Below are 22,371 nucleotides of genomic sequence, written 5' to 3' on the forward strand. Positions count from 1 at the left end.
CAGTCCCAGCACCTGTGCTGGGCAGTGTAATAGTGCTGTAGGGCACTCCCATGCTGGCAGGCACCACACAGCGCCAGCAGAGAGGCCAGTGGTGGGCAGTTAGCTCACCCACTGGGCATAGCGGACGATGACCCTAAGGATGGATTGGGTCCTGGAGGGGAGGCAGGGACAGTAGCAGAATCCTATGAACCTGCAGAATCCTATGCCTCCACCCGATGTGGGCCTCCTCATTTCTATGCCCTCTAACATTGGGTGTAGATCTGAGTAGACACATTGGGACTGGCAGCGTTCTACCTGGGGTAAGCAAACCGAGATATACCAAGAACTCCAGAGGTTCAAAAAGCACTTCTATCATCTATTTTGAGTTTTCCAGAAGAAGAAAGACTTTCTCTGCAGTTTATGCAATAGGACTGCAACTTATTTACGCAGACAGAGTATAAGGCTGATATGGCATGCTTGCATTTTGAAGGATGCCTATGTAGATGAGGCACTGTTTCTCCCTGTCAAAGAGTAACAAGTAGGGGCTGGAATCCAGCCATTGCAACCCTTCCTGCTCACATGTATTTTAAAGAGAAAAGTGAAAAATTCTACAAGTGAAAAAATTAAATTCTTAAATTTAATTTAAAGTGAAAAATTAAAGAGAAAAGTGAAAAAGTGAAAAATTCTAGGATGTAGTAAATTCTACATCCTAAGAAACCCTTATTGAAATGTTTTGTAGTCAATTTTCTGTGCTATAACCTACAATGTAGGAGTTATATTGTTGCCTTACTTAAAATTCATAGCTGCTTTCACTGCCCTAATCACTGCCCACATCAGCCTATGCCTGATTTGGCTGTCATTTCCCCAACATCTTCCCGTTTTAAAAGTTGTCTTCATTCCAAAAATAAAAATCTGTTGAATTTAGTTGACACAGAATCTTCCATCAGTACCAAGACTATGGTGTCCTTTCTCCATACAGGTTCCGTGAAGTTTACTCACACTCCCTGTTCCTGCACATCCTTTTGAAACTGGTGCTTTCAGGGCTTCTGGTAGTATTCATTTCACTGCTGGCAATATTCTACTTTGTTCTACCCTTCAGCCAGCAACCTGTCTGGTTTAAACCCAAGGGAACCTCCTGTTCTCTTTTCCAATTGCAGTATTTAAGGCCACCACCTATCTAACCCCTCCCCCACCTTCCAGATTGTAGGTGAAAGAAAGCCAATGGGAAGTCCGCTGCACAATAAATATCCATGAATATAAAACAAATCATTAATCACTTGAACCTCAAGGCTTAATACAGATAATCACATTTTTTAACATGACCTTCAGGCAACTTATGTGAAATGGAACAGTACTGAAAAGCAACAATGCAACCACAAACCATTTTAAAAAGGATGCAAGAGACATCAGGTTTTTTTTTTACTATGTTAGCATTGAATTTAACAGAAGGTACCTTGTGGAGCATTTGACTTCCTGAGAACTTGAACAAAAGAGGATTCTCTCTTCTGTTTACAAAAATAGGATTCTTATAGACATGCCATACAAAAAGTCCTGTGGGTATATCTGGACACCGGTCCCCTCCCTTTACAGCCCTCACCCATCTTTTTCTGAAGCAATTCCTGTTCTCTGAAGTTAGCTGACAGAGATCTGTTTTAGTCTAACCCTGCCAGTATTCATTATACTGCCAATGCAAGATTACCAAACCTACAGTGCCCTGGAAATGGAAGCCCAGTGTATGTGCTTTTCCCTTTTTCTCTAACCAAGCTACAAGATCAGAAATTAATCCAGCAGAAGGAAAAAGTACTCTTTTTCCTTTGCAAGTTCCCCGATCCCTACATTAGCATTACCCAACACTTTTGTCAAGGTGGTAAGCAGGCCCAACCTCACGACATTCTTCTTCAGACATGCTTTTGAAAGGAATTGCTGGCACAGTATTTGTTGGTCTAGTGTTCTACTGCCTCTTTCTGTAAGCCTCAAAGATCTGACAGAAATAAAGAAATTTAAATACCCGAATATACCCAATTTGCCCTCTCTTTAGCCATATCTATTCCACTACAGTTTTTCCCTCTTTTGCAGAAGGTTTGTGGTGCTAACATTTAGATTTATACAATTAGAAAGGATCAGGCATTAGTCTTACTTTGCTTAGTACCACAGGAAATGAACCCTCCTCCAGTCATACTACTTGTTTGCAATGCTGGACTATTTGTAGGCACTCACATGCTCCTACTCCTAATACTCCACTGCCAGTTCTAACATTTTTGGACTCTAATTTACCAAAATTCTAAGTTGTCACTAAATAAGACAGTAGATGACCCACACACCATACCTGCTACCTTAAGCCAACAGCAATACTTTTGAATTGTAAACTCCTGGATTTCCCTTGTTTTCTCAGATAGGTTTTCAGAAGAATCAAAAGCTAGAGCAAGGATCTTCCCTCAGTACCAGCTGAGTTTTTGAAGATAGTAGATCTCATCTCTTCCAACTATTAGGGAAGAAAGGAGCCACTTGATGCATACTAAAGTACATTCCAAAAGCTGAACTCCACTTTCCTCAATCTAAAACAGAAACCTGGGGACCTAAGAGGAGGCCAGGTACATACAGAACAGCCTAATTTCTTCTTGTCCACAATCTCTAGTGAAACTAATCTTAACACCAAAAGGATCAAACCATTCAAAATAGAGAAATGATAAGTAGCAGGTAATCTGTTAAAAATTTAAGGGGTGGGATGGTACCATGAACACACAACCTGAACTCCCAAAGTGACATTTCAACATTTATAGCATTAGAAAGCATTATACCTCAGGAATCTTTAATCGAGTGGACAGATCTAGGAAAACATCCACAACAGATAGATGTGAAATTGAACAAAATTAAGTCTGATGGTAAGAGAACCCAGACTGCGGGGACCAGGCATTCAGGCAAGATCTGCTGATCCTAGTGCTGTTCAGTATTGATCTTTATGCTTTTTCTTAAAAACCTTCACATGTTTTACTCTTTCAAAAGGCAACCTGTTCTTAGGAAGACAATGACAACTGCTGTGACAGGATGCAAATTTAAAAGGGTGGTTCCATTGTTTACTGTTCTAAAACACCCTCTTCAGGAAACAGACTTAAGAGTTCACAGATCAGTTAGCTTATTCACAGGTTTATTCCAAGTTGGTGGCCTTTACTGTACAGTTTTCAGAACTGTGGAAAACAAATCAATTAACACAGGATTATGTTGGGTTGCAGGGGGGAGGACTGAGCACACAATAGGACAGAAACCAAATGTCTTAGAATCACCAACAGGGTCATCTTCAAAGTTAATTCATGCTTCCCCTGCTCTCTCCCTACCAATCCATTTTTAAAAAGTTGTCTAACACCTTCCCCCTCTCCTAAGAACTAGGCAAACTATTAAGAGATGAGGAGAGAGGCCCTTTTGGATCAAATTTCTCATTAAGATCAGCAAACTCACTTTCTTTCAAGCCACAAATGCTCATTTATATGGAGGACAATAGTGGCCAAGTGTATCTGGATATTTCTTTTGGAGGCATGGTCAACCATCTATTAAGAATGTGTATTTTTGCACAGTTATCAAATGCCACAGCCTCTGGATGGAGACAGCTGTTTATATCACCAACCCAAAGATCTCCCTTTCTTTCTCTTCCCTTGTAGACCTCCTCATCACACACTTATGATAAGACCTAGTGAGCAAGAGTGCCTTTGCCCATATCCTTCTGAAGGCAAGGAGCTTTTGCTCAGAAGTTCAACAAAATCATTCCATACAAACAAAACAGAAAGAGAAACCAACTAAATATAGAACTTGACCACCTGGAAGAAAAAGAACTGAGCACCATCAATTTTAATACAGTGGGATGAAATATTCAGCTAGAGAGGGGTTTGGCTTTCCACATTTTCTCTTGGCATTTCCAACTGCCACCTACTTCTCTGTCCAAAGTTACCATTATTCTCTTGCTACCCAAAAAGGTGGCACCAAGTCTATTTGGCTTACTGTTCAATCCCCCAGAGAACCAAAGTAGGGAAAATGCTACAAAAAATGAGAAAGGCCCCTACGGTTCTGACTGAGACAGTGCCTTTGCACTATCACTTCAACCTAGTGTGCAGGATCAGGCTACACCTGATCACTGGTTGAGAAGTGACCTCTATAATTCTAAGGGCTGGAAACACTTGTTTTTAATAAGTGAAAGGACAAGAAGCAACAGGAACATAATGTAGTTATAAATCCTCAGATGCAATGTCCCAGTTTTAAAAAATAGCAGGATAATTGACATTTTAGGAGCTCCATCACCTCTTTCCAGCCAAAGAGGGTGAGGGAACATGGCCATCAGAATTTCATCTTGCAGCTCGGGGAAAAAAACCAAACTCAAAAGGGCTTTTCACACTCCCAACAGTGCAACAGAGTCTCTCTACTTTCAGAGGATAATACACTTCCTTTTGGAAGATTTCTTCTTGCGCCCATTGCTGATCTTTTCCTTGTGTTTCCGGATTTCTCGCACCAGGGTGTAGAACGCATCCTCCACTCCCTTTGAGATACAAGAAAGAGGAAACAAAGAACACAATTCATTCTCCTGTTTAAATATTTAGGTTAGATTTCTATTTAGTTCAGGGTTTTTTCTAGCCCTCAGCAGTGAACAGAAACATGACTGCTTGGCTAAAACAAACATGATATTCACACATATGAGAACCCTTGCCTTTGCTTCATAACACCAACTCACAGCTAATGAAGTGGCAGGTTAACTAAATGAGCGGCAGTACGAGAATTACATCATATTAATACCCTCTGTTACCAGGATGATGCCACTGTAATGCAGAGGACAGTTATGCACTACATCGTAACTCCCAAATGGAAACTGACCCTACTCCACCACCATTCTTAACCCCATACAGTTGTGGGCACACTGCATTGTAGCAAGAATCTCATTGCTGCAGACCCACTAATTTTGGCCTATGTGCAGATAAACAGAGGATGCAGGGTGGAAACTAGATAGAAGAAGACAAAGGAACACACAACAGTTCTGGATAGACAAGACTTACCTTTAGTTTCATCCAAGTCCTGTTAGGGACATTGTCTCAACTGCCAAGCCAGCAAGCTAAGGACCACCCAACTTCTCCCCCTTGCCCCATAATGCACCTGTCTAGTTTTGGCAGAGGTCTCTACGAAGGGGATTCCATAGCTTCTGGCAAGCTCCTGAGCTTGTTTAGTATCCACTGTCCGAGATGGCAGATCACACTTATTGCCAACAAGCACCATAGGAACATCATCAGAGTCCTTCACACGGTTGATCTGTTCCCTAGAATCACAGAAAACGCTGCTGTAGCCAGGGATGAACACCAATAAGGTTAGAACTGCCTAGATCAGGAGTTCCTAGGCTAGTTTGTCCATTTAAGTAAGATTTCTGAGCTTCAGTGGTGTTAATGAAGCATTACCAGAAGTTCAGTTTGTGGTGTGACTGAGGTCTAAACTAGATATAAGATTACACATAATCTCTCCCCTCCCCCCCTTTCTGTTTAAACAAAAAAGCTTTATGAGGCTTAAGTCTGGGTGGAAGAATGGCTGGAGGAGGCTGCATAACACTCTCTCCTCAAGCTGACTTTGAGCTTAAAACTGCATGCCTCACAGCTGCTTTTATACACAGAGCACAAAAGCAGGTAGAAGGGAAACTCCCAAGGCTGGTTCTGTTTTTCCCCCCAACAAAACACACACAAAACACAAATGTTAGAAGACCACTCCACTATACAAGACCACACCACTCTGCCCCAGTCTAATTTGGCTCTAAAGAAAACAAGAGCCATTATTCAATAATGCCCCTTCAGTCCAATTTCTGTATCTCCCTCCCCCCAAAAAATGAACCACCTACATTGCATCTCCAACGCCACAGCAGTCTTTGGTACCATAGCTTCTGGTTTAACATCAGCATAATCCTTGCTGATAGTATAGGATAGAAAATGGAAAATTGGGCAGTGGTCCTAATTCTCCTCTTACCTGTAGTGGTGAACATCTTCAAAAGACTTTGTGTTGTTGATTGCAAAGACACAAAGGAAACCTTCTCCTGTCCTCATGTACTGGTCACGCATGGCACTGTACTCCTCTTGGCCAGCTGTGTCCAGAATATCCAAAAGACAGGTCTCTCCATCAATTACCACCTGCTTCCGGTATGAATCCTGAGTTCAGAAACACCCAGAGGAGAACAGTGAAAAAGCAAATGTAACTGCTGACCTTAGCAAACATGGAGGAAGAAAAATACAGAGAAAGTAATCAAAGGTAGACATAAGGACTTTAACCATGGGTAAAGGGGGAAAAAGGGCATGTCTTGTTGCAAACTATGAAAATGATCTACTGTAGAATTTGCACAAAGAGGACATGGAGGGAGACAGAATGATGGTAGAGGAGCCATAGCTTAGTAGCAGTGTATATGCAGACTGTCTTAGGTTCATTCCTGGTATTTCGAGGCAAGGCTGAGAAAGACTTCTGTGTTCAACCCAAGAGAGCCACCATCAGTGTAAATACTGAATTAAACAAACCAATGGCTTGACTCTGTATGGGTTGACTTTATATATTCATATGAGAAGAATCAAGAAAGATCAGCTTTTAAGAAGCTCGAGATGGAGTGACTGAAAGCATTAAAATCATCAGCAGGTCAAAGAGGAGAAAGACTCAGAAGAAGCATTCAGACTGGGTGAGAAGCAAGTTACTGGCAACACTGGGGACACTACATACCTCTATAGTAGGGTCATACTCATCCACAAAGTGATTCTGGATCAACTGGATGGTCAGGGCACTCTTCCCAACACCACCAGCACCCACCACCACCAGTTTGTATTCGGTCATCTCCACTGAGCACTGGGGCAAGCTGAACCAAAATAGAGAAAGTTGGATGAAGCTAGCAGAAGACATTGCAGCCAACTGCTCAGCTACCCATGTATCTTTCCAAACAACCTTATGAAGCCAGGACATGAGTTGCCTGCCATCCATGCAAGAAATTGTCCAAGACTCGTGCCCAGAACCAGTACTTAGATGGTTTACCCATTTCAGTTCAAATTAGAATTCTTAATTTTTCCATAAAGTAAAATGCATGTCAGACTTTTGCTTGTATTTCTTGGTTCCTTCTCACACAGTACCTCGAACACTCTCAAAATAGCCGAATTTCTAATTCAGGTCTGCCCATTTCTGTATCAGAGCCCTCTAGTAGATTTAGAGCTACAACTTGGGGAAATCTGGCAGGTCAGAGCCAGAACCTGGAAAAGACCTAACCTAACAATTTACAGAGAGAGCCTGACAGAATCAGGGGTTTAACTGGCTTTTCTCAGGCAGTGAGAGCACCCAGTTTTCCTGGTCAACTCAATAAATGCTGACTTGATTGGCACTGCTAAATCTAATTCATCTGACAAGCATAATGTGCATGCTAGTCCCTGTGATGATTGTATTACTTCAAATGGCAGTCCACAAGCTTGCCTGTGGAAGTGGCACAGACCAGTCTGCTACAGTGCAAACCCTGTACTACAGTGCTTCACCATTACTATAGATGAAGTTACATTTATTATGATGTTGGGGAAGGGCCCTTGTGGTTTTACTGCAGATGAATTTTGGGGGTAGAAAGTAGTAGCCAGTGAGGATTCTTACTATCTTGGGCTGCTCAGAGCCCTAGATAGTAAGAATCCTCACTGGCTACTACTTTCTACCCCCCAAATTCATCTGCAGTAAAACCACAAGGGCCCTTCCCCAACACCATCATCAGGATACATTTGTTGGACCCACCACAAAGTAGACCCAGTCATCACATGCCACTCAACAGCTCTTCCTCTGTGGGCCTGGGGAGCGTGGTGGGGAGGGGCAGAACTGTAAGAAAGGAGCATTTGGGGGAGAATCGAGGAAATACTTAAGAGCAGCAGAAGAACTGGGACCTTAAGGAAAAGAAGAGGAAGGAGTGTGCAGTGGTAGGAAGGGGACTCCAGGTGACCCAGGATGGACTGCAACGTCTACCAGTTCCAGCCTTCTTTACAGCTCCATCACTCACGCACTGCTCTTCCACAAGCCCTACCCCAGAGCTGCGCGCGCACCCCAACACTCACCTTGCTGTGTTTATGTACCGCTCTCCCAAACAGGTGCCCCACCCTAGTGTAACCCCTCCACCCGCACTCTCAGGCCGGAGATAGCATGCAGACCGCCCGCCCTCCACCAACAGCACAGCACCCCTGTCCAGTGCACTGCCCTTCCAGGCGTCTCACCCCGTCGGGCTGCTGCCCATCAACGAACCCAATGGAGTCCCCCCTCCCTTTTGCACTCACCTGCCCTACGGGGGAGAGGCGAGGACACCACAGGCTCTTATGCACCCCCCATGGGGGGCCCTGGCAGTGGCAGCGCACGCGCTCCTCTTTCAAGGCCAGGGCCCAGGGCCGGCTACGGAAAATCCCTCCCTCCCCCGACAGCCCTGACAGCTCCTCTCCGCACTCCGCCCGGTGCTTCCGCCCAGCCAATGAGAACATGGCACCGCCCCGGATTAGCCAATAGGAATCGCCGCGGCCATAGAGACGAGGGGAACAGGCGAGGCTAGAGAGGAGCGGTGGCTTGCAGGAGGACTAGGGCGGGGAGCGGAGACGGGAGGGAAGAGTGTCAGCTGGAGCTGGCCTGGGCAGAAAGGGGGGGGAGAGATTAAAGGGCCAGCGAAGCAAAGCGGGAACGCTCAGATGGGGATGTGGGCTTTGCAGAAGCCAGGCTCTCTGAACTGCAGCCCAATCCTGTGCGTGTTTACTCAGAAGTAGGTCCCATTGTAGTCAGTGGGGCTTACTCACGGGAAAGTGAGCCTAGGATTGCTGCCTGATTACCCAGGCTTAGGGTTTTGTGGAACTTTTGGCTGGGAAAATTTGTGTTTCAGGCTGCAATCCTAGCCACACTTACCTGGGAGTAAGCCCCATTGACTATGGTGGGACTTGCTTCTGAGTAGACCTGGTTAGGATTGTGCCTTTGGGTGGTATTTTAGTCCTCTGGCAATGCCCTGCAAACCTAAGGGTGAAACCTTAGGAGGAAGAGCTGAACTTGGTGAATGTGGCCTCAAAGCCTGTAGGAGGAAGTTTTCTTTCCATGTTACTTCTGACTGCAAAAGCCTTGGAGCCCAATTCTATGCAGGTCTACTCAGAAGTTGGTGGCATCCTTCAGTCTCGGAAGACTATGGTGTCACGCTCTGAATGGTGGTTCTGGAACAGTGTCCTCTCCAGTGCGTGAAGCCTGGGTAAAGTAGGTATGGAGGATAGGCTGTTACCCATGCAGCAAATCCCCCTCTCCACGTCGCTGAAATGGCCCAATGGAAAGGCAGAGGCCAATACGGTTGGTTCCAGCGGCGTTGCAGGAGTTGCCAGAACGTGACTGTGTTCAGCCATGAACTGCCACAGGGACTCCGGCTCCGGATTTTGCCTCGAGGTTGTCTCCTGAAGCCTTTTCCATAACTGGATGTAGCCTCAAGGCAGTGGAGGTTTGGGATCAGAGTTTTCCTTCTCTCAGATGAGCTGCCTTCCCAGGCTGACGAGTCCCATCTACCCGGTGGCTGTTTAGTCGCCTCTTACAACAAGTACAGCCAAACTGAGGGCCTAGTCTTATCCCCAGCCCCCAGGGGATTACTCAGAAGTAAATCCCGCTGTATCCAATGGGACCTACTTCCAGGAAAGTATGCATAGGATTGTAGCCTTAGGGCCCAATCCTATCCAACTTTCCAGCACCGGTGCAGCTGCAATGCAGCCCCAGGTAAGGGAACAAATGTCCCCCTACCTTGGGGGGGCCTCTGTGACTGCTTCCCCACCACAGGCCTACTGGCACAGGAAAACTGGATAGGATTGGGCCCTTAGTTCCTACCTCAGAGGGGAAAACTTCCAGTCTGATGGAGCGTTCTGGAGAACTCAAAAGTTTGCTCACCATTTTGTGATCTTATTTTTTTAAACGGCCCTAATAAAGGTGTTCCACTACTTTGGATTTTGTTCTAATGGACCAAGACTTGCCTGTCTTCCTCTTTCAGGATTCTCGGTTGTCACAGGTAGCCTCACTCTCAGTCACCATGTTGATTAGAAAGCAAATCCACGTGGATTTCATTGGGGATAAGGTCTAATCAGTCACTATTAGCCAGATAGCTAAAGAGAGCCTCCACATACAAAGGCAGTATATCTTTTGTACCAGATGCTAGAGGAAGGGCATCAGCTTCATGCTTTTCTTGGTCACAGCTGCTGGAAACAGGATGCTGAGCAAGATGGATCTTAGGATCTGCTCGAAAGATAATTCTACTTTTAAACCACATTTTCCAGATGTCAATCATATTGATTTCAACGGACTTTAGAGAAGTCTCTGCACCTGGCCCATTCTTAACTGTGATTGCAACCTTTCATTTACAACAATTTGGGCACTTCTGACTAAGTCTTTGATCATGGATAGAGATCTTTTCCCCCCAAGGGGAATTTTTTTTTTTTAAACAGAACCAAAGGAAAAGATGAGAGTGTTGTCCTTTTGCAAGTGGAATGCTTCCTCTCATGCCTAAAGACTATCCAAAGGTGCTATGCTGTGTAGAACAGCTTGCTGGGGGCCCTGGGGCAAAGATCTGCACTGGGGCCCCCATAGCACCCCTGGCCCACCTTCCCAATAGTGTATTGGGTATTACCACCAATATTGAGGGGCAACTTGCGCAGAGACTTCTTCTGCACTATGGTTACTCAGTGTGTTGTGTTTCACAGTCATTGTGTCTATCCAGGATGACAGAGATCCCACATGGCCTTAGAAGTGGCCTGGAATGAGGCTGGAGATGTATGACTCGTGTGTGTGTCAACTGGGAGATGCAAACCATGCGCTTGCTGAACTGCTGGCTGTAGCTTGCAAACTGGCACCAGCCATCTGGTACTTCTTATATTGTATTGTTCTTGTATTGTGGTACAATATACTGTACATTTCTTTGCCATCACAGCTCACTTGTGCAACTACTCATACCCCACAAAACAGTGTAGCTTCTAAATGAGCATCTGTGTGCTGTGATAGTGCATCACAAACTGTTAGGATTGGTTGCAGTTTAAATATTTGACTACAGCTGGGGAGATTCAGGTTTGCATCCCCATTCGACCATGCTGTTTACTGGCTGACCTTGAGCCAATCAAACTCAGGGCACAATCCTAACCCCTCATGTCAGTGCTTTCCAGTGCTTTCCAACTTTCATTTTATCCTCACAACTCTATGAGGCAGGTTAGATTGAATGAGGGTGCAATCCTAACCCCTTATGTCAGTGCTTTCCAGCAGTAACATAAGGGCAATGCAGCTCCAAGGTAAGGGAACAAACATTCCCTTACTTTGAGGAGGCCTCCATGAGCGACACCCAACTGCAGGATGCAGCACACATCCCATTGGCACCGCTATGCCAGTGCTGGAAAGCACTGACATAAGGGGTTAGGATTGCACCCTCATTCAATCTAACCTGCCTCATAGAGTTGTGAGGATAAAATGAAAGTTGGGAAGCACTTATAACATCCAAAGGTCCTTTGATGAAGGGCAGGATATGAAAGCAATAAATGTTATTATTAGTTCCTTTCTAGCCTACCTTTCCTCCCACAAGGTAGGGCAGTGTACAACAACCGTGTGAGGTAGGTTAAATTGGGAGATAGTGACTTGCCCAACTTAATAAAAAATGAAAAGAAGTCAGCTGCATTTTTTTTTTTGCCCTACCTTCTCATCTTTCAGCTCTAGCAACTTCATCAGGCCAAGAGGGTAACACCTTGATCTTCCTTCTCCTCCCTTTGAAAACCAATTGCCACAATGAATGTATTTCCCTGAGAACAGTTCTGGCTGCTGACCTCTCCCTGCCATGACTTTTGCCCACTGGACACCCAGAGAACCCTGAAATTCTGAGGGCCCAATCCTGTCCAACTTTCCAGTACTGATGCAGCCACAGTACAGCCCTGAAGTAATGAAGCAAACATCTTGAGGAGGCCTCCATGACACCCCCCCCCCCACCCATGCAGCACATACCCCATTGGGCACAGCTGCATCAGCACTGGAAGGTTGGATAGGACTGGACCCTGAATCATACAGCTCCTTTGAAAATCAGCATAGCTCTGCTTGAAAAGCAGATACACGCAAGTCCACTTTTTTGTGTGTCATAAGAAGAGGCTTCAAGTGCCTCTTATGTCCTAGAGGGCCTATTAGCTTCTGATCTATTGCCTATTTGCCTAATCTGTTGGGTACCACTCCTCACTAAAAGCATCCGGGAATCCTGATTCTTTCCCGAAAGCTCTCAAAGACATCAACGGGGCTTGTAGATTCACAAAGGGGTGCTAATTATGCAGTCCGAGTAAAGAGTCCACCTGCACTTAAGCATCCAGGAGAAGACGAAAGTACTTGTGCTCAAACCGGAGGGACACCAATTAGCTTCCAAGGGTGAATTCTGGGGGGAGAACTAACAGAACTGTGTGAAAATAGGCCCAGGCAGTAGCAGAAATGGTCTTGATTGGATTCATCCTTCAGTTTGTAGAACTGCATGTGCATACATTCATCCCATGTTGAATTAGGCCCTCATCCTCCTTCCTTTCTGTTGTCTCCATGTTGTCAAAAGTTGAGATTGTAAACACTCCTGAGCAGAGACATGTCTTTTTTTATTTATGTAAAGCTGATGGGCACTAAGCATGTATGTATGCATGTTATATGCCATGTATAAATAACAGAGAGCTGAACTCAATCCAGCCTACATCCAAAAAAAAAACAACTCAGACAGGAGTTTTCAGCGAACTGGAACCAAAAACTTCTTGGTGGCCTTGAATCAAACCCCTCTCAAAATGTGGTAACTGGTTCAAGTGGTTTCATATTTAGGGGCCCGGATTTCATTTATACAATTCTGTTCTTTTAATTCCTGTTTATAAAAGCCATTACAAATTATGGGTGGTCTCCTAAATTGTTGCTCACCTAACGGCCTTGTGCATGCAGAAGTGATTGTGTGTGGTTCTTATTTATTTATTTACTTTATTTATACCCGGCCTTTCTCCCCAAAGGGACCCAAGGCAGCTTACAACAATGATTAAAAACACAATTAAAAGTAGAGATCAAGATGGGATCCTGACTTGGCTTTGGACTTGCACAACACATTGCACAAGTTGCAACATGTTGTATGAGATGTTGCACATAAACTTATCAGTTACCAATCGTTCTGCAAATGCACCTGGAACAGCAGAGAATACCACCTTCTTTCCATGTGTGCTCCTTAGCATACAACCTGATGTATTTTAAAAAATCAAGGCTGGTCCACCCATAAAACTGAGTTGCTTGCCTCAGACAGGAGATTATCAGGGGGTGCCCACTTCTGCTTGTCCACTCACTTTCATTGCTCCTACTCCTTGGATTGAAAGAGGAAGACAGGGATAGAGCAGAAGAGTAAGTACGTAGGCAAGGGGAGTGGTGGGCTATAGCATCAGTTGCATAATTGCCATAAAAAAATAAAAGCAAAAACTTTGAGAGGAAATCAGTAATTGCAGACCCTGATTTTAGAAATGGGCTATGTCAGACTGCCAGATGCAAGGGAGGGCACCAGGATTCAGGTCTCCTGCTGTCTTGTGTGCTCCCTGGGGTATTTGGTGGACCACTGTAAGATATAGGAAGCTGGACTAGATGGGACTTTGACCTGATCTAGTGGGGCTGTTCTTATGTTCTTATGACCTCCCCAACAGGAATTGACATGGGACAATTTACAGAGCAGCTATTCAATCGGCAATTACTAATCTGGGATCAATGGAATCAATAAAATGGACTGCATATGCAAACAGGAAGTGCTTAATTAAAGGCACAGAGCCTCAAAAAGCCTTAAAAGGACCTTGTCTACACTGGACAGGCTAGAACTGCAATGTGTTGAGTCCAAAAAATGACCTCAAATCAGATCTGAAAAAAACATTGGAGGGAAATGCAGAAAACACTGAAAATCAGTTGTTTGGAAACGACATCCTCTGAATATCTTGTAAAAAAGTGAATGAACAAAAGATGTCAGTTCTAGAGAAAAGAGCAAATGTGGATGTCGCCATTAAAGTAAGATGGTGTCTTTCAAAATGTTTAACAAAAGCAGACATTTTAAAAGATGCTAATAATGCAAGATGAAAAAACAGAACAGCTGTGGAAGGAAGCAAAAATGAAAATTGAAAACACAGAAAGAGATTCTGTGAATAGGCCCTCATTTCTTGGTACATACATGGAAGTAGAGTATATGTTATGACAGGTAGCTATGCCCTGCCATATTGTGGCTCCCAGGTTAATGTACTTACAGCGGAACACACATGCGCATGAACTTTGTAAGTGCTGGTGTGAAGCAGCCACAAAATCTGGCTTCTCCAGGAGGGTGCTGAGCTTAGCAGGAAGTGATGGGGGGGGGCTTCCAACCCAGACTCTTGAAGCTTCCTGCATCAGAAATATGAAGACAGTCTGGAATGTGTAGACTACTTGCAACAGCCCTCTTCCCATTCACTAATTACCCCCAATTTTCCACTCATTTTCTGACAATGGATATGAATCAATTGTGCATTGAAAGTGATTGCAACATCCCTCTTCCCCTCTAATTGTGTCTCAGGGGGCTATTATAGTCAATTAAACAAATCTGCCTCCCCCCCCTTTTGTCTGTGGAATAATGACTCCCAATCTCACACATCTCCCTCTATAAATCCCAGGACCCTGTTCAATGGGGATCAGACACCCAGTAACTCAAGACAGAGCTGAAGGTAAGGGTTCTTCAGATCTATAACAGAGGTTTGAGATTTGTGGGTATCAGCTAAGAGATGAAGAATTTACTTAGGGGATATTAAACATTAAAATGGGGCTACTAACTTTTTTCCAGGTAGAACTGCTGTGTATTGCAGACAGAAATTCAACAGGTGCAGTATTTATAGCCTAGAAGTGGAGTGATAGAAGAAGCTTCACCTATTGAGTCTGTTCCAGTTGCACAGCTGTTAAAATTATAGGGGGGGCGGCTGCAGAGGCAGTATAAAAATATCCTGGTTGAAGTTGCCTTTTGGGGAAATGGGAATATTTTGGAGGTTGGAACTGATGAAGGTTGGGAGTGAAGATGGTGTGGATTCATTGAGAGAGGAGCATAGTCTGGGGGCTGGTGTTGAGGACCATGAGATTGAAAACCAGGCTATTTGTGGGGAGACAGAAAATATGGGTAAGTTTGTTGATTTGGGCTATCAAAGGGGTATGCTAGGACACAGTTTTGATGTACACATTCACCTTACTATGGTCTGTGGTCAGAAAGGTTTAGAGAATTGATGCTTGAAAAAGCTGCAAAATCTGTTTGAGCAGAGAGGACCACTGGGGGGTACATTTGGTGGGCCACTGTGAGATACAGGAAACTGGACAAGATGGGCCTATGGCCTGATCCAGCAGGGCTGTTCTTATATTCTGACAAAGGGACTAAAGAAACATGCATGTACACCAAAGGCAAGAACCTCTCTTTTATACCACTTTCAACCCCATCAAAAAAAAGAAAAGTCAGTTTCCATTGTATAGCTTTCTGGGTGAAGAATATGGGACTAGAGCAAGCTGGAAACAGGGCCTCTGCTTTGAGTTCTCTTCCCTCTTGCCCACAGATGTGTTCTCCGTCAAAGTTCTGCCTTTCTCTGCTCCTCTGTGGGCTCCTTGGTGAATGTGTTGGAATTGCTCTTGTGGTGAGTTCATTTATTACATTTTTATCCAGCTTTTCCCTCCAATGGGTGCCTCCTGTTTTTATCCTCCCGACAACCCTGTGAGGTAGGTTTGCTGAAGAGAGAGTGACTAGGTCAAGGTCAGCCAGGGAGCTGTTTGGCTGAATGGGGGGTTCAAACCAGGGGTCTTCCAGTCTAACATTCTGGCCACTATGCTGCAGTGTCTCTCTAGGGCCCCAAATCTTCATTCCACCTCCCCATCAGCCATACTGGAGCCCATCAAGGCCCTGGGTTCAGTTCAGGCATTTATACTATAGTTTTCCACCTGACACTCCACTATGTTGTGCTGAATGGCTCTGTCTGTGGATATGTGCTGGGTAATTTCTTTTCTTAGAGAATCATCCCTTTCTTGATGCAAGATTGTGCAGATTCTGTTTTACTGTTGTTACCTGTTGAGAAAGGTTCCCCTCCGCCCCTTCCCATCGGTTTTCTCATCTAGGATATCTTTCCCTTCGCTTCAAGATATGGAAACTGGGACAGTGTGGTGGTTGAATGCATGAGCTATGAGCTGGATTTTCCTTCCGTGAACTTCCAACTCAGTCATGAACTCCTTTGGCTCCCAACAGGCCACTGTTCATAGTCTTTGTTCCTATCCTCCGTTACTACCATGGGGGGATCAGGATGTCCTAATACTGGCCTACCTTACAGGGTTGTTGGAAGGGTTACTGAAATAACCTGTGTGGAGTGCATTTACTTTGCTACTAACTTGCACTCTCTCTACTTCAGGGTAACCCAGAAGTAGACACATTTCAGGCTTGCAGGATCTATGATGCTTTGCTTTCCACTGGAACCCCAAAAGGTTCACCAACCAGAGCAAGGTGCAAAACAGTAGCTTGGAGGGCAGATATGTGCCTAAAGCTGCAATCTTATAATGTTTTCCTGGGAGTAAGCCCCATTGAACACAATGGGACTTACTTGTGAGTAGACATGCAAAGGATTGCACTGTAATTTTAACAACCAGGGTGTCTCTGAACACATGCTTAGCCCTGGAATCTGTTTTAAGAACCAGATCTAGGCTGATAGTTCCTTAATCCATTCCTGTCCACCCCCCACAATTTCCTTCATTTCAACAGCCAAATTGGGAGGGGGAGGCAGGGAGATCCCTTTAGTTATTGTTAAAAAATTGGGAATCTGAAGCCTTTGCAGATCACCCACAGATCCTAATCCTATCTTTTCCAGCGGCTACTATGATCAGTGAGGGTCTGCCTTAGGCCCAAGCCACATGTGCAGAAATCCGGGGGGCATTTTCCATGAAATGAGTGCATGTTAGGATGCAGAACTCACATGGGTTTTGTGCCATGGAATGTCCAGGTATCTCTTGGTGACATGTTGACCTCCTAATCCGTGAGTTTGGGTTCTTCCACGTGGGCTCTGGAATGTGTGGTTGCAAAATCCATGTGGTTCTTGATATCTGTGATTTTGGTAGGTGAGAGGGTGTGTTAGACTGGTCACCTGCAGAGCCCTTCCTTGCTACAGCTTCTCCTCTCCATGTGTTTTCAACTTTAAAGGACAGCCATTTCTCCCCCTTGCTTTTTGCAGTAGGAAGGACAGCAGCGAACACAGCTTTTGCTTGATCTTTTGCTCTGCTTGGGGGGGGCGGAGGGAGAAAGAGCCAACCATGCCTTGCTTCTCTCCCCACTGGGGGGTAAGGAGGTGCCATCTATTTATATTACCCTGTGTATTCCTTCTCAGAAATAAGTACCATTGTGTTCAATGGGACTTACGCCTGGGAACGGATGTATAGGATTGCAGCCCATGTTGTGTCACGTGTGAATGAGAGTGAGGCAGGCGAAGATGCACTGAAATAACTTTGTCTGCTTGTCTGAGTGTGATGTGAACGGTGCTGTTTGGGTGACCATCCCCATGGCACCATCCTATGTCTGATTGCTTGGAAGCCCCAAAGAATAGCCAGCAGCTTTTATTTACTTGACCTTGTAGAGGTGAGGAGGGGTGTGTGAGTGGGCAAACCGGTATACATATAGAGGCCTGCATGACACAGGGTTGGCAGCCATTGCTACCCCCCCTGCCTACCCACACCTGTAGTTCTTTCATGAATACATTTCTACGGTGATATCACAGTAGGAACTAGTTTAATGGGACTCTTCTGATCCCTTACTCCTATAGCCCAAGGACAAACGTGGCTGGACTCTGAACAGTGCCGGATACCTTTTGGGACCCCGTAAGTCAATTTACTGTTGGTTGGCATGAGAAAGAAAGGTTGCCATCCTATATGTCAGGAGTTGCCAATCTATGGACATGCAGCTCTTTGACATATAATGTGCAGCTCTCAGAAATACGTTGGCTGAGCTGCTTTTTGCATCACAATTAATAGAAAAGAATTTTTTTCAAACTTTCTAATTTTCCGCATATAAACTTAAAGTCCACAGGATTAAAACATGTTTGGTGTTCATGGTGAGTAAACATATTTAAGAATGTAAATGCTTCTTAAATATTGAGGCTCTCGAACATCTGAAGTTTATTGTATGTGGCTCTTAGATTAAGCATGTTTGGCCACCTGACCCCCCTGCTACAGGACATGTGGACAGGGGAGACAAAGCCCAGTGGCATAGCTAAGGGGGGGGCCAAGGTGTACAGGGTGGCACATCATGAAGGGTGTCAGGGTACCCCCCCCATGGGCACTTGGAATGGTTGCACTCCACTCTGAGTGGCCAACTGCTTTTTTTTTGTGGGGAAAAAGCCCCCCCCAAAAGGTGGTCGGCGTGCAACTGCTCCGAGCACCTGTGACTCAGAAGTAATTGGTGGTGAACGTCATTGCATCACCACAATAAGTTCTACGTCAGGCACTGGGGGGGGGGTGATGTCTAGCGTCACAGCCCCTGGTGCCAGAGGGACCAATTATGCCAGTGGCAAAGCCTCCCTTATTCTGTCTAAGATATTCTATCTATTCAAGTTCAAAGATGCCTTGCAGTTTGCCAAGCCCATCTGTGTTTTCCCCATTGGAACTTTACAGCTTTGCAAATGAATCTACGCAGCTTGTGTATCCATATGCCTATCTATAGCCATATTTGTGGCACAGTCATGGTCTGAAAGAACTAATATTCCACTAATATACAAATGTTGCCCTGCTTGATCGCCTAGGGGTGATCGCTCCAAAACTATTGGGCAAGTGGCTATTTACAAACATGGTAGTAGTGAATTTCTCTTTTCTATGTAAACCACATCGCTTCTCCCCTTTCACTCTCCTCTTCCCAAAGCAGATGCTCACCAGACGCTGTCAGATAAAGGAGGCCTAGCTGGAAAGCGGGAGGCTGTGGAGGACCTATATTCACTAGGGCAGGATTCGCTGGGTGAGTACACATGATTGACTCTTCCATTCTCTCCCTATTCTTCTGTTGTGTCATCACTGCCCCTCAACTCCCTTTCCTCTGTCTTGCAGCACGTGTTGTGCTCCCCTCTGATGACAGCATCCTCCAAACCCTAATGGATTTTCTTTCCTACCTGCACCTCCAAGGTGAGAACAAATGCTAGATTACCTGGGAGGAGAATGAGGAGTTTGGAGTGAGAGAGCAAAGAACCCTTGGTTACTGACTTTCCTGGGAGAGGAATAGATCCTCATGATTAAGGTGTATGTGAGCCAGGAAATTTTAATATGATCTAATTTGTGTGTTGTCTGTCGAACTGTACTCGGGCTCCATGCAGATGTAACAGACTTATTAAACAGGGACTATGCAGTGCCTTGCACTGCATAAATACAGGCTTGCAGCATGGCTTCTCCTAGGCCAGTGTTCTTCAAACTTATTATTATTATTATTATTATTATTATTATTATTATTATTATTAATACAGGTATTTCTATACCGCCTTTCTTAGATTTCTCCTCGGACTTTATTCAAGGCGGTTTACATAGGCAGGCAATTTAAATCCCTGTAGGGATTTTTACAATTTGAAAGAAGGTTCTATCTTTCAAGAAACAACAACATTCAGATGTTTCTTTCTTGATCTGGTCGCACAGTCTGGCCTCCATCCTCCCACGCTCAGAGCAGATGGAATAGCTCGGCTCAGCTTGTCAGCTGCTTCAAGGTCGCACGGTGCCGGTGGCCTCGAACTGGTGACCTTCGGCTGTTGTCTTCAGGCAAACGGAGGTTCAACCCTCTAGACCAGACCTCCTGCCCAACTTGGGGTTGGGACCCCAATAGGGTTGCAAAACCACGTTGTGGGGTCATAGCAACTTATGGGAATGTGAAAGGTGGAAGACCACGAGGCTACGGCACCACCAGGTGAAAGGGGAGGCATCTGGTGTATCCCTTCAGGAACCAGGAGATTGAGTCCCAATCCTGCTCAGGGTCTTAACAATTGGGCTAAAATAGTTTTCACTAGTGCCAGCCTTCATGGTGAGTTTTTCCGCTCTCTCTAATAAGAATTTTTGATTACAGTGAACAGTGCAGAGAGGGCATTACAGGGGTGGAGAGTGGGTGGCAAGGGGGATGGGGTGGATAGGTTCCAGGAAGGACCTGGAATTGACTCTGGGGTCCCCAGTCTCATACTTTATATATTGGGGTCATGGCATGAAAAAGATTGAAGATCATTCTCCTAGGCCAGAGGTGTCCAAACCTTTTGGCAGGAGGGCCACATAATCTTTCTGACCCAGTGTTGAGGGCTGGGGAAAAAACTTACAGTTAAAATTTAAATAAATTTGTATAAATGAATACATTAGAGATGGAACTTCGGACAATCGGGGATGTGCTTTCAGCAGACATACAGACCAAACCAGAAATGGGTGGGGGGTGTTGAATAATGCCCAGCTCACATTGGGCAGTCGCGGGCCAGTGTGAGCTTCAGCAAGTCTCTGGCAGGCCAGAGGCTTGTTGGAGACTGGGGGCTCCCAGTGGGCTGCACTGGGGATCCCTGAGAGCTGCAAATGGCCCGCGGGCTGGGCTTTGGGAACCCCGTCCCAGGGCCAAAGCAACATGGGGCAGGTGTGCAGAAGGGGACAAGACAGTTACCTCTCTGTGCCTGAATATAGCACATTTGTAGTGTCCTTGTGTAATCCTGTGCCTTATCCCAAACGGAGCTTTTCTTTCTAGGTGTTAAACAGTGATAATTTTATCACAAACAACTCTGGCGCTAACTCATTTGGAGGACTGGGAACTGTTTCCACAGTTGTTTATGTGTCCATGTTAGTATTAACATAAGAACAGCCCCACTGGATCAGGCCATAGGCCCATCTAGTCCAGCTTCCTGTATCTCACAGCGGCCCACCAAATGCCCCGGGAGCACACCAGATAACAAGAGACTTGCATCCTGGTGCCCTCCCTTGCATCTGGCATTCTGACATAACCCATTTCTAAAATCAGGAGGTTGCGCGTACACATCATGGCTTGTACCCCGTAATGGATTTTTCCTCCAGAAACTTGTCCAATCCCCTTTTAAAGGCATCCAGGCCAGTCGCCATCACCACATCCTGTGGCAAAGAGTTCCACAGACCAACCACATAAAAGAAAACTGCCAATTCTTTGTTATAAATTGTTGCAAATATAAAAGACATTTTGGGGAAAAATAAAGTGCCTGCCCCTCCCACCTTCCCCCAAAGGCAGAATGATCCACTCCTTGTGAGAAGAGAAAGCATGCACAGCAACCCATGCTCAAAGTGCTTCTCAGAGGCAGAGGAACTGAGGGCTAGTTGATACTATATTAAACATGCCATTGGGTCTTTGCATGCTTGGTGGGTGTTAAATATAAGCCACAAGGGGCCCAATCGAGATCTCCCCCCACAGCCACTCTTTCCCCTAGGAAGAACATTTCCATTGCCCTGGGAAAGGAAATGTGAAGTTGTGTTTCAGGTATGGCTCAGTTTGCATACACGTATTTTCAACGTTTTTCTTCTCGTGGCATACTGACCTCTGTGGTCTTTGCTTCTTGTGATGTCACTTCCAGGAGATTCTTCCCAGTTCTGCAGGTCTGTTTCTAGGGCAACTATCTATAGTAACAAATTGTCAAACAATTTGTTACTACAGTCACTTGCCCTAGAAACTGCACCACAGAACCCAGAAGAGTTTTCAGTGATTTTTTTTCAGCTGCTACGCACCAAACTCCCATGATTCACCTGAGGACCTTCTGCGGCACACCAATGTCCCATGGCACACCATCACTGCTTTTGATATTGTCTGATCTTAGAAGCTAAACAGGGTCAGGCCTGGTTGGTACTTGGATGGGAGACTGCCTGGGAATACCGGGTGCTGTAGGCTTATACCATAGTCTTTCGAGACTGAAGGTTGCCAACCGGAAGCCTGAGTTCTGACTCTATGTGGGAATTTTTGCCTGAATTTATATGAGAAGCAAATGGGGCAGGTTGAGAGCAGAAGTGAGGCTGGGAGAGGACGGAACTCGGTGTGGAGCCTGTCCGTTGCATGCAGAAGTCCCAGGTTCAATCTCTGCAGGACAGAGCTAGGAAAGAAATTCTGAGGAGCCAATGCCAGTACTGAGCTCGGTGGACTAAGAGTTTGGTTTAAGTGAAGCAACTTCCTATTTCCAACGCTGTTGTGCTTTTTTGTTTTGTTTTAAAGCAGATCAAGGAGGTGTTTCCCGTCTGCCCTTCCCACTCTCAGAAGAGACCATGCAACAGAAGTAGCTGCCCACTCGATGCCTTACAAAACTGCTTAATGGTGTTGCAGCCCCCTTCTCCCTTCTCTTCCCCCCCCACACCCACATTTGCAGAATCTGGTTATATTCTGATGTCAGC

General features: G+C 45.3%; 3 protein-coding genes across 3 annotated transcripts in view; 2 read left to right on the top strand and 1 right to left on the bottom strand.

Moving 5' to 3' along the window:
* The window catches only part of KASH5 (KASH domain containing 5), a 28,777-nt gene extending 27,617 nt beyond the window's left edge, over window positions 1-1,160 (top strand). Inside the window, exon 15 of the mRNA XM_066630338.1 lies at window positions 959-1,160. Coding sequence (XP_066486435.1) covers window positions 959-1,160 — 202 coding nt within the window. The remainder of the gene's footprint in view (window positions 1-958) is intronic.
* Window positions 1,161-3,107: 1,947 nt separating this feature from the next.
* Window positions 3,108-8,419, bottom strand: LOC136651010 (GTPase KRas-like). The gene is made up of 5 exons (XM_066627042.1): window positions 8,265-8,419; window positions 6,697-6,829; window positions 5,962-6,140; window positions 5,110-5,269; window positions 3,108-4,501 (listed from the first exon to the last, which is right to left on the bottom strand). Exons 2-5 carry the CDS (start codon window positions 6,805-6,807, stop codon window positions 4,391-4,393), a joined length of 561 nt encoding a protein of 186 aa, XP_066483139.1. The 5' UTR covers window positions 6,808-6,829; window positions 8,265-8,419; the 3' UTR covers window positions 3,108-4,390.
* Window positions 8,420-15,088: 6,669 nt separating this feature from the next.
* LOC136653443 (galanin peptides-like) lies at window positions 15,089-22,260 on the top strand. The gene is made up of 6 exons (XM_066630340.1): window positions 15,089-15,133; window positions 15,558-15,635; window positions 17,796-17,850; window positions 18,854-18,979; window positions 19,069-19,143; window positions 22,199-22,260. The coding sequence occupies exons 1-6, from the start codon at window positions 15,089-15,091 to the stop codon at window positions 22,258-22,260; spliced, it is 441 nt and encodes a 146-aa protein (XP_066486437.1).
* The last annotated feature ends 111 nt before the right edge of the window (window positions 22,261-22,371 follow it).

Source organism: Tiliqua scincoides, chromosome 5 (genome assembly GCF_035046505.1).
Source record: "Tiliqua scincoides isolate rTilSci1 chromosome 5, rTilSci1.hap2, whole genome shotgun sequence".
NCBI lineage: Eukaryota > Metazoa > Chordata > Lepidosauria > Squamata > Scincidae > Tiliqua > Tiliqua scincoides.